The 12,764-nt window shown below is 42.2% G+C and overlaps 1 protein-coding gene across 6 annotated transcripts in view; it reads right to left on the bottom strand.

Annotated features, from left to right (window-relative positions):
* Nucleotides 1–12,764, bottom strand: part of kif13a (kinesin family member 13A) — a 343,290-nt gene that overhangs the window by 173,933 nt on the left and 156,593 nt on the right. For all 6 annotated transcript variants that reach the window (XM_069908320.1, XM_069908319.1, XM_069908326.1 and 3 more), the window contains 2 exons: nt 5,912–6,004; nt 2,315–2,495 (listed from right to left, as the gene is read on the bottom strand). In XM_069908320.1, coding sequence (XP_069764421.1) covers nt 2,315–2,495; nt 5,912–6,004 — 274 coding nt within the window. The remainder of the gene's footprint in view (nt 1–2,314; nt 2,496–5,911; nt 6,005–12,764) is intronic.

The following is a 12,764-nucleotide window of genomic DNA, read 5'->3' as shown; positions in this document are numbered from 1 at the left end:
GTCAACAAGAGCTACACAGAGTCCAGTCCAAACCATTGGCAACCCAAGTTCCAGATCCAAACCTCTGACACAGTCAGGAACCCTCCAGCGCCTTCGGCACCCCCCTCGCATCCTGGTTCTGATACCTGGTAACCCTTCAGCCAGTTTCGAGCCAATCTCCAGCAGTTGGCAGCCTGACACGAGTCCCCCGACAGCAGCCTCCAGAAGCTCCCAGCCTCCATGGGTTCCTTGCCTCAAGTTGCCAACAGCCTGTGTGGGTTCTTTAAACACAGAGCCCCCTCACAAGTCCACTGCCGTGGTCACCATCACATGGGTCATCTCCTTAGCTTCTGCTTCAGACAGGGAGTGCTCTCCCCATTTTTTGATGCTCTGCACCAGTCCTCCACTTCCCTGGAGTCTTCAATGCCTTGTGGCTGCTCCCAATCAAAGGCGCCGCTATCTTGTACCCAGACCCTGCAGTCATGGGATTTTAAATAAACTACCATCAGCTCCTTTAATGAGCCAGTTAAAGCCTGTGTAGAGCTGACGGCAATTAACTGGGCAGTTGGTCCCCACAGGAAAGCTGTATCTCTGCTCCTTGCTCTCTGTGGGTCCGCACCAGTGGCAGCACCGCCATTTTCTTGGAGGAGCAATACCTAATATTCTGCATGGACACTTTCTAACTAGATGGCATAACATTGATACTTCTCTGGTTTCTGTTAGACCACACCCCATTCTCCCTCCCTTCCCTATCCCTCTGTCTCCCTTACACCAGCTCTCCACCCCTTTCCATTCACAGAGCTGTCGCCCCACCCACTTTCTGTTGCGCCCTCCCTCCTTCATCCACCTATTACCTCTGTAATCATCCCCCTGTCCATTATTTTATTTGAGCGCCTACCCACATTTTGCTCATACCTTGAAGGGCTCAACCCTGAAACGTTGGTTATATATCTTTATCTTTGCTATATAAATGACATTGTTTGACCTGCTGAGTGTCTCCAGGATTGTGTTTTTACATCACTACAGTGTTCGCACTTTGTGAACTTTAAAACCTTCCCTGACGACTTAAGCACAAATGCAAAAATGGATAAACCTTGTGGCCTGTGGCTCAGGAATTTCCTTTCCACGTTCACAGTTATACAAGCATTGGAAAAACAATCAATATGTCATTTCACAGGATACAGTCACCTTTAAGTCACATACAATCCAGAATGGGAAAAATACTACTGTTCCTTCATCAGTGCTGGATCACAACATTAGAACCACTTTAGTCATTATCATCTGGCTGTGACAGGGCAAACTGCCAATATTTTCTTCTTTCAGTGAGATGTGGATGTACTGCTTCATCAGACATCAAAAGACTTGCAATTCTCTGGCCTCTTTCATAACACTTTGACATTCCAAAGTGCGTTACTCGGAATCATTTTGGAAACTGATAAGTTAGGGGATAAAATCAGCCTGGAGGATTAGTAAGGACCATGAACCAAATCCCTGAAGGCTAACAGACCATGTTGAATGTGTGCATGTGGACACAGAGGTTGGGGAGGAGAATAACAGGACTGAACAGAACTACAATATTCCAAGCTATTAGAACAGTCTGGATTCACATTAACAAAATACCACCATCATGTACATCACAGAAAATAAATAAAGCAAGAAACCAGGTAGATAATTAGTGAATGATTGAAGCTGGGTCGCTGACAACATTTAGGGTTGCACGGTTAGGGCAACGCTATTACAGTGCCGGCAGCACAAATTCAAATCTGGTGCTGTCTATAGGAGTTTGATTACAGCGCCAGCAATCCGAGTTAAAATCCAAGGAATTTGTACATTCTCCTGGGTTTTCCCCAGGGGCTCTGGTTTCCTCCCACTGTTCAAAACATACCGGGGGTTGTAGGTTAATTGGCATATTTGGGTGGCAAGGGCTCATTGGCCAGAAGGATCTGTTACCATGTTGTATGTCTAATTAAAAAAAAAATAATACATGCTTAGGAACAGGAGGCTAAGGGATCAATACAGAAGAGTGTTCACTGGTCAGTGTGGATATTGGGCCAAATTTCCTGTTTCCATCCTGAATTATTCCAGAATTATGACTCTCAAATAAATATGCAGATCTTTCAGTGAAATCTGACTCTGATGTACAGGTTTTGGAATTAACTACAACAGTGTGGGCAAGTTATTAATGCAAGGACACCCAAGCAAATAATGGTGATCAGTCCATCAGACAGCAACATGTCCATGTGGCAGATACTTCAACAGTGTGAATTTTCACTCTTCAATGCAAAGGAGGCTATATAATTCCTCAATGAAAGTGACTGCTAAAAGACAGACTCACCCTTTTGGATCAAGAAGATCGCGAACCTTTTCATTATAGATCTCCATATATGACACTTCCACTTTAAATGTGTGAGATTCATTTTCCTCTTTGGAGACTCTTCCAAACAATGCACCACAGAGACGAGGTATAAGCCCTGGTACATCAACACTCCCCATCATTGAGAAAGACTTTCCTGAGCCTGAAAACAAATATCATAAGGGACAGAGTTATACTTGGTGTAGAAAAGTGTTTGTTTGGACAAATGCAGTTGGGAGCACACATTTCTTCCAAAACATGGATCCAAAAAAACATGTGCAGAAAGTTAAACTGAGAAAGAGCTGTGGAAGCTGGAATCTTCAGCAAACAATGAGACACTCACTGAGTTCCTCTTGCATCATTGTTTACTCAAGAAAAGTTGTGTTGTTTGAAGTTTCAAGCTTTCATTCTCCTTTTTGTATTCAACTCCCAACCATTACCTCAACCACAGGTACTCTCTTTTTCATCATATCCAAGTGAACCATCACGTTTTGGTCATAGAAATCTGTTCATATTTGTGGAAAGTACAAAATAAAAGACTGGTGTTGCAATTCAAAGTACAGTAAAACCCATGTTATCTGGAATTCATGCAACTGGCAGCCTCAAGCAACTGGGAAAAAGAAATTGAGGAAAATAAACTTCAGACATTAAAATAATTAACAATAAAATAAAATAAAATGTAAATGTTCTCTGAAGTAACACATAAACCTTTGGTGAAGATGGGAACAAATATTCAGCCAGTGGAGTGCCTTGGTCGTGCTTTCCTCTTAGCAGCTGTTTGAATAAAGTGGCGTGAAACAGCAATGGCATCGCCCAAGAGCGGGTTGATGCCGCTCGCCATTGGGGTGACTCTCTTAAAGTGTCTCCTTATCCCTGCTTAGTAAGTGTTGACCCAGTCAGAGGCTTCATCTTTAAACTTGGGGTGGGAGGGTGTTAATTATCTATAATGTTATTGTTTGTCTTTTGCCCATCTCTGTGGAAGGAGAGGAACCTGCAGATGCAGCAACAGTTAAATGTTTTCGAAGAATGAGACTGAAAATAAAGTAAAATGCTTTAATGTTTATATATTCAAGCAAGTTTGTTCAGTGTAAGTACAGTGTAGTATTCTGTCTTTTTGAATTGTTTATTCTTAATGCAGGTGTATTAGTTAGACATAGTAAGAGTAAGTCTCAAGGAACCGGAAAATACACTTATCCAGCATCTACCAATCCCACTGGGTGCCAGATACCAGGGGTTTTACTGTAGAATCTTGGACCGACTTTTACATTCAACATCTACTTTAACCAGAAAATAACTTTCATTTTGTTAATGCTACTGGACGTGGCTGTCTGACAAACAGTAGCCACGAATATGGTAAGGCGGAGGTGGAGATAGAAAAAGTGGCAGGTGCAGTTAATACAAATAAATAAGTCAACAGGATTTGGAAGGATTTCTGAAGAACGAAAGATTAAACAACACATTAACACCATGCTGAGTGGGTATCACCAGAAAAAAAAAGAACTTGAGATTGAAATAATAGTTATGTTTAAAGTGTACATTAAGAATATCTTTTAAACAGTCTGGGTCATGCAGCATCTGTGGAAAGAGAAAAAGGCCCTTCATCAGACATCCCATTTAGCTCTGACAAAATGTTAATAAGACATTGGATGAGAAATAGGCTATTCAGCCCATCGAGTCTTCCCTGCCATTTCATCATGACCTGATCCATTTTTCCACTTAGCCCCACTGCCCAACCTTCTCCCCATAACCTTTTATGTCTTGGCTAATCAGGAACCTACCAATCTCACCCAATGACCTGGCCGCCACAACCATCTGTGGCAACAAATTCCACAGATATATACCACCATCTGGGTGAAGAGATTTCTCCACATCTCTGTTCTAAGCAGACGCTTTTCAATCTTGAAGTTGTGCCCTCTTCTCCAAGACTCTTTCACCATAGGAAACAACCTTTTACCATCTACTCCATCTATGTCTTTCAAAATTTGAAATGTTACAATGAAATCCACTCTCATTCTACTAACTTCCAATGAGTACAGGCCAAGAGCTGTCAAATGCTCCTCATTTCACCCTTCCATTCCTGGATTCACCTTGTGAACCTCCTCTGAACCCTCTCCAATGTCAGCATATCCTTTCTTAAATGAAGACCCAAAAACTGCTCACAATACTCCAAGTGTCAACTCATTTCTCTTTCCACAAATGCAGCAAATAAAAGAGTGGTATGTAAATTTCACAAGTACAGATAGACATGAAGATTTTAAACAAGAGCTAATAACGATCTACTAGAGGAACTCAGCGGGTCGAGCAGAATCAGTGAGGAAATAAATGGATTATCGATGTTTCAGATCAGAACTCTTCTAGACTGAAGCTCATCAAGACAAGACCAACCCAAAATGTGGGGCTGTGGCAGCCCGCTACCCAAAAGGCATCCCAGCACACAAGATGGCAGTCAAACGTGGCAATCCCACAAGGACCATGCCACCTAAATGGACTCTCTCCCCAGGCTGCAGGCTACGTAGTGGGAGACGACGAGCACTGGTGGGAACACTGATCAATCAGCGGCCAGCAAGCCTGTGCCATCATTTCCGCCGGAAGCGGCAGGACAACTAGGCCCAGCAGGCCAATACAAGGCAGGGAAAACCATTCAATAAAGCAATACTGACTGTACCTACCTCGTGTGTGTGCCTTACTTCAGCACCCAGCAGCATCATGCCTACAGGGCATTATTTTTCTCCCACTCATGCTACTCAATCGCAGTGTTCCTCCAGCAGATTGTTTCTTTGCTCCAGATTCCAGCATCTGCAGTCTCTTATTGTCTCCATAAACATTTCATTGTTCACGATACATTCTGCAGCATGCCATTTTAGATGGGCATTGCAATAACAGCAGTGCACTACCTAGATTCACCGGGATGATGACAGATGTGGGAAGCATCAGACTTTTTCAAAATTAGTTAATTAGTTCAGGCAAGTGTGACACAGTTCCCAGAATACTGGCTCAACTGAGTTTTCTGCGAGTTCACATCTGTGCGTCCAATGAAGCAATGACCAGAGAAATATTCAGAAGAAATGTGTTCAGCTTGTTTACTATCAAGAAGAAACATTTTTCCAAAAGAAAACGTTTTGATATCATGCATAGTGGAAGCTTATTTCTTAATTTTACCTTAAGCTGCAATCAAAGAACAAATGTTCACCAGCTGATGTTAGAAGAAATCTCTTTATGTGCTGTGCAACTGGAATATCTAATATTTGGTTACAGCAATCCTGTGTTTTACAGTAATCCTGTGTTTGTGGCATAAAAAGAAGTTGGAAACATATTGAAAGAGATAAGTGTTTGTATGTAAGAAAATATTGGAGCAGTGGATTGGTCTGACTAAAATCTTGGACAGACTAAATCCTGTTTCACTGACAACTGCAGGAGTTTGAGTTTTGTTAAATTATAGAATAACTGAACATTATAGTGGATCAGGAGGGTTTTTTTTAAGTCAATGGTTCTTCAGTTCCATCTATAATAAATAATGCAACTTCATTTCCGATCAATTGGTCTCTTAGAAGTTACTCCGGCACCTGTAGCACACCTTACCTGTCTGTCCATAGGCAAAAATACAAGCATTATATCCTTGAAATGCATTGTCAAGTATCCCTTCACCAAGGCACTTGAAAACCACCTCTTGACCTAAGGGAGAAAGAAAGCAATTAAAAAAAACTTAAGACAGGAAAACAATTCCTTAAATGTTCTCCCCCAGCTCTCTCAGAACGGTGCAATCAATCAGATCAATGACCATATTTATTTCACAAAGAATATCTCAGGAAAGAAAATTCCACAAAAGTCACTTTTGGTGATTAACCGGAACTGGGATTCAAGAGGGTGCTGCGGGCAAGAAGGGCGCCCGAAAGGCCTCGGGCGCTGCAGGTTTCCTGGTCATGTTGGAGGTTTGGATCTGGAGCTGATGGATTGAACTGGGGTCTGTGAGGCTGCATAGGGTGTGGGAACACTGGAAGTGAATCCACGGAGACTCAGTGACTCTCTACTTCCCTTTGTCTTGTACTGTAAGGGGTGCTGGGTGACACTAATCGTGACTCTTTGCCTTACAGTAGGCAGAAGACAACTTCCTGTATAATATTATATGCTCTGTACTATTACAGGACAGGAATGTTGGATAATTTTTGCGTTCCTTTGGTTTCAAGTACAGTAGCCAATACTTCAGCACCTAAATTATTTCTGATTTATTGATTGCTGCTGGCATTAAATAACATTATTATGAAGAAGGTGACTTTATCAACATTCATGCAACCATGCTATAATTCTCACAATCTCACTATCTCCAATGCTATTACAATGCCAGTGGCCCAGGTTCGAATCTGGCTCGGTCTGTGAGCAATTCGTATGTTCTTCTCATGTCTGCATGGGTTTCCGCCAGGTGCTGTGGTTTCCTCCCACCCTTCAAAATGTACTGGGGATGTAGGTTAAATGGGATATTTGGGCAGCACTGACTCGTGGGCCAGAAGGCCCTGTTACCCTGCTGTATGTAAATTTTAAAAGAAATTAGATAAATTAGCTTTTTATTGTGGTGGAAGCTCAGGGAGAAATTTTGCGCAGCAAAGTTGGAAGAACTCAATCTGCCTTCCTGCTGAGGAATCTTCACATCCATTACACACAGAGGTGAACTCCGCTCGGCATCTCATCCGAGACGTCATGCCTCTAACCTGACTGGACTCAGATGTGAAGAAGGGCTCAGGTACAAAATGCCAACTGCCTTTTGCTTTCCATGGGTGCTTTGTGACCTGCTGAGTTTCTCCAGCACTTTTGTGCACTACACAAGGTGCCAGCATCTGCAGATGTCTTGTTTACCTCCATATAAATACATTTGCTTACGTTATGACAGAAATGTTTAACATGAGAAAATATTACCATGTTTGGGGAGAGTGAAACAATAAATTAACAGTATGCAGGAAGGCAATATGGTTCTACAATTCAGCAAAGAACACTTTGGGGGGAAGGAGTAGTGTTGGGAACCTGGGTGCTGAAAATATTTTTAAGAAAAAAATGTAGAGCCAAGCTAGACAAATGAGCAAAGTTTTCAACTTTTTCTAACTGCAAGAAGTCAAAACTGGTAAATCTGTCGCCAGCTATGGCAGGGAGTGCAGGCCATTGCAGCCTACAAAGCGAGGCCACATTCTATAGATGGCTGCAATGTTTCACTACATGATTAGCTGATCACCTTATATGCCTACTTTGAGAAGAACAACCAAACAGTGCCCTAAAAAGACTGAGGACCCCATGATATCTGTCCACGAGGGTGACATCAGAACATCATTCAAGATGATGAACCCTTGCAAGGCATCAAGCTCTGACAGCGTACCTGGTAGGGTACTGAAATCTGCACCAACCAACCAACCAGAGTGTTCGTGGACATTTTCAACCTCTCATTGCGGCGGTCAGAGGTTCCCAACAGCTTCAAAAGGGAATTAATCATCCCAGTACCCAAGAAGAGTTGCGTGAGCTGCCTCAACAACTACCGCCCAGTAGCACTAACATGTATTGTGATAAACTGCTTTGAGAGGTTGGTCATGGCCAGAATTAACATGTACCTAAGCAAAGCCAATTGTCATAATCACTTCACAGATGCAACACCGCTGGCTCTCCACTCAGCTCTGGATCACCTCAAAAACAGCAACTCATACATACATCGACTACAGCTCAGCCTTCAATACCATTATTCCCTCATATCTGGTCAAGAAGCTACAAACTCTTGGCCTCTGTACCCCTCCCTGAAAATGGATCCTTGACTTTTTCAGACCAGTCAGTATGAATTGAAAACAACATCTCCTCCTCATGGATTATCAACAAAAGATCACCCCAAGGATGTGTACTTTACCCACTGCTCTACTCGTTATACACCCATGACTGTGTGGCCAGGCACAATTACAATGCCATCTACAAGTTTGCCAATGACACCACAGTTATTGACAGAATCATAATCGGCAATGAGGAAGAGTACAGAAGGGAGATAGATCAGCTCATTGGATGGTGTAATGACAATAACCTTGTGCTCAACGTTAGCAAAACCAAGGAGATAATTGTGGATTTCAGGAGGAAGTCAGGGGATCAAGGCCTAGTCCTCATCGAGGGATCACAAATAGAGAGGGTCAAGTACTTCAAATTCCTGGGTGTCAACATCATCGAGGATCTGTCTTAGAGCCTCAACGCCAATGGAATTACAAAGAAAGCTCGCCAGTGGCTATACTTTGTAAGGTGTCTGAGGAGATAATGAAAACTCTGATAAACTTCTACATGTGTACTGTGGAGAGCATTCTGGCTGGTATGGAGGCACCAACTCTCAGGACAAGAATGAACTCCAGAGGGTTGTTAACTCAACCTGCAACATCACAGACACCAGACTTCACTCCATCGAAGACATCTGCATAAGGTGGTGTCTTAAAAGCAGCCTCTATCCTCAAAGGAACCAACCACCCAGGCCATGCCTTCTTCACTCTGCTGTTATTGGGATAAAGGTAAAGGAGCCTAAAGATGAATACTCAGCACCACAAGGACAGCTTCTTCCCCACTGCTATCAGATTCCTGAATAATCAATGAAGTGTCTTACTTTTTGTGCATTATTATTGTTTTTTTTAATATACAAGGTCCTAAGATGGTTACATTATAAATGTTTGTACTGTGATGCTGCCGCCAAACACCAAATTTCATGACTTGCTCATGACAAATTCTGATTCTGAATTTGAAATTTCTTAAATTAATCTCTTATTGGATTTCAACACAAATTTGCAAGTGGTGACAACGTGGACAGGCTTTCAGGTAGAAAACATAAAATACAAGATTATTCACCTTGCTTCATTACCAAATACAGTGGTTGTCCAGTCACCCTAATCCAAAACCCTATTCACCCTGGCTAACCAGCAGATTGGCCATTCAATGAACCGGTTAAGGGAGCCATTTTTACCTTTCACACTAGACCACCGTTAACCGGGTTCTCTGAGTCTTTTCACACTCATCACAAGGCATCCCTAAGGATAGGGGATTCTATCCTCCTCCGGTGATGTCTGAGTGATGCATCGAGCGATGGTGGACCTGCCCTAAATCCTGATCAATGTATTGTGATCTTGTATTTAACCTAAATTAATCATGCATAATTATAACATAATTAAGCATTATGTACAGCACAATATGTTCCCTTCAGCCTCTGGTGTTGTGCTGACCAATATAAACCTTTATAATTTTATAAAAGGCCATGGGAAAGTATGGGCGCACAATTTATAAACCCCGTAGACAAGTCCTAGTGGCAATAGCACACAATTTATCAAGACCGTGGGAAAAAGATGGCCTCCCAGAGTTCCATGCGGCAGGGAAAGGGCTGTATGCACGGAGCAGACATGGAGGGGTTTCTCTGCTGCAGGGAATTCTGGGATAGCAGATCCTCTATCTCTCTCTTCCGCTGTGACTTTCCCATGATCCTTTAGACATTTATAAAGGTTTATATAGGTTGGTAAAGTTTATACTTGATTCTTAATCTTTTGTTTCCTTCATGTTCCTGCATTCACGCGAAAATGTATCAATGTGCCACTATTTTTTCACAGGATATCCGATGTCCCTTTCACATTGGGCTCATTGGCAAGCAGATGTCATCAGAAGCCAGGGGTGATACTACCAAGGATGTAGTATCAAGCCCAGCATCTGATGACGCCTATGTACCAATTAAAAAGCTTTCACTCTGGACCTTTAACTGGTAGATTGGCCGTCACTTACTGGGATAAAACGTGAAAGGGGCTTAAATAAATCATCACTGTCTCTGGCAATTCACGTATTCTCAGCTATCGTCATTTGTTACATGCCTCAGGCCCTCTGAACCAGATCCTCAGCATTTTCAGGTAGTCAGGTCTGACTGTGAAAGGGATGGCGGATTGGTTAGGACAGTTACCAAAGAACAACACTATTACACGATGTCTGTAAGAAGTTTGTATGTTCTCCCAGTTTCTGAGTGGATTTGTAGGTTAATTGGTGTATTTGGATAACAGAAGGGCTGTTATCATGCTGTATGTTTAAAATTTTAAAAATTAAATTTATATTTAAAATTTAAAAGCATTGCCTCACTGTTCCAGTTCACTGACACCTTATGCCAACTCAAAATGGCCACAGATGCTGATCAGTCTGCAGACCAATCATGCATCTGAACAGAAGACGGTGACTTTATAGACATAGTCATACATCATGGTAACAGGCCATTATACCCACGAGTCCATGCTTCCCAATTTATACCCCATTAACCTTCATCCACGGTATGTTTTGAACAGTGGGAGGAAACCGGAGCCCCCAGAAAATACCCACGGAGACAAGGGGAGAACATACAAACTCCTTCCAGACAGTGCAGGACTCGAACCCCAGTCTGGTGCTGTAAAGGTGTTGTGCTAACTGGTATGCCAACCGTATTCAGAAACATCGTTCAGAAACAGCGCGGCTCCAGTGCCTGGCAAAGTCATCCTTTATGCCCTTGTTCATCTTGTGCAGCACACAAACAAGAGAGAGTACGCAACCATTCCTGACTCCAGACTTGATGGGGAATCTGTTTTCCACCTAATGATTTGAACTGCACTGCAGATGACCATATTGAGCACTTTGGTCAAATTTCAAGATTCCCTCCCAAAGCCCATTTTGGAGAGCGTGTCCAGCATTTAAATGTGCAATATCCTGTTGGAGGCCTTCTCCTGGTCTAAGCTGACCATCAGCCAGTGGTACCTTGAAGCAATGCCTGGCTGTCGAAGATTTTCCTGCAAGCAAAGGCTTGTTCTGGATAGGTCATCTATCCGAGAGCAGATTGATCTGATTGGTGATGGCCTTGGACAGGATTCTGTAGTCAACTTTCAACAATGATATGCATCTCCAATTTCAGATATCCCCCTTCTGTTTGTAGACGAGGGTGATGATGCCCTCTCTTGTGGAGTTTGACATACTGCTGGCCACTGTGCACTTCCAGCAGGTCTGGCCACATTCAGTCCCAAAGACCTGTTATAACTCAGCTGGTAAGCCACTAATAAGCACCATGACTTAGCCTGCCTAGCAGTGAGAGGAGTATCCTGGTCAGATCCTTCCTGTACATCCAGAATATCACCCACAACACATGTTGCCTTCCAAATGACTGCAGTGGAATGGAGACAGTCGTCAACCTCTTTGCAGAATGCAGATTTGTTAAGTGTGTGGAGAAGGAGGCAAGGGTCCATGTCACAGATCATTCCCAGCAACACATATAACGATCCACAAATCTGATGCACAGTCAATTCCCAGGGACATACGCAAAAACAGCCATGGAACAGCTCATGGAAGTGAGAAAGTGAAAAAATTTTGGGAAGATCTAAATCAGATATTAAATAAAATCACAAAAAGCAACATACCAAAATATCCAGAGATCTTTCTTCTAAGTAATATAAGTAAAGAATTAGGCCTTAAACTGGATGAAGGACAAAAAAGATTTATGATGATAGCCTTAGCTGTAGCAAAAAAATGTATAATGTCAACTTGGAAATCAGAAGAGAGCCTGAGAGTACAGCAATGGTACATGGAAATGAATAAATGTATTCCATTGAAAAAAATAACATATAATTTAAAAAATAAAGTCACATTATTTGAACAAATTTGGGAACCGTACATGGAACACAACAGAGAGGGCCTACCGCAGACCTCCACCCCCTAAAATGATAGAATGAGAAGAAGACAAAATGAACTGACCCAGTGTGTAAAAGTAGATGACACAATTTTCTTGTTTATTTTCATTGTGTGATGACATTGTTTAATGGTTTTATTGTATTGCATATGTTGAAAGTTTAATGGGTTTGGAGGGGAGTGGGAGGGAGGGAGTGGGGAAAATGACACTGTGTATATTTAAGAGGGAAATGTTTGTGTGTATTTTGATTGATATGGTTCATAGTGTGAAAAATTTAAAAAATTTAAAAAAAAGAACAGCTAATGGAATATAGTCAGCTCAGTGAAAGATGTACCTTGGTCTGCCCAAAACCTGTTGGTCTTCCAGCACACAGTGAGGGAATACATGCTGAGCGACGCACTGAGACTTGGTACAGCCAACGTAATAAATTTGTCGGGGAAGACCAAAGTCTAGAGTCCTTCTGCTACTGGACATTGAGGAGCTAAGACCGAGGGAAAGTCCCTCAAATGATGGAGGGGGAGTAACTACAAGGAGCCACAATTGCAGCAACAGAGATGAGTTGCAAATTAGAGAATTAATGTAACAATGGACAAAAATTGAATATTTGAATGAATAAGAGACTAAGGATTTGAAAAGACATTGCACTGTTCTTCCTTGTAAATGCCTTTATTGAGAATAAAGTCTTTTGGGGGAAAAAAAATTGGGCATCATGAGAGTATGTTTTGGGGTCCATTCAGGAGCCTGATAACTGTGGGGTAAAAA

The sequence above is a fragment of the Narcine bancroftii genome, chromosome 1, assembly GCF_036971445.1.
Source record: "Narcine bancroftii isolate sNarBan1 chromosome 1, sNarBan1.hap1, whole genome shotgun sequence".
NCBI lineage: Eukaryota > Metazoa > Chordata > Chondrichthyes > Torpediniformes > Narcinidae > Narcine > Narcine bancroftii.
Note: the sequence above shows the minus strand (reverse complement) of the source record. Positions and strands in the feature narration are given on the sequence as shown.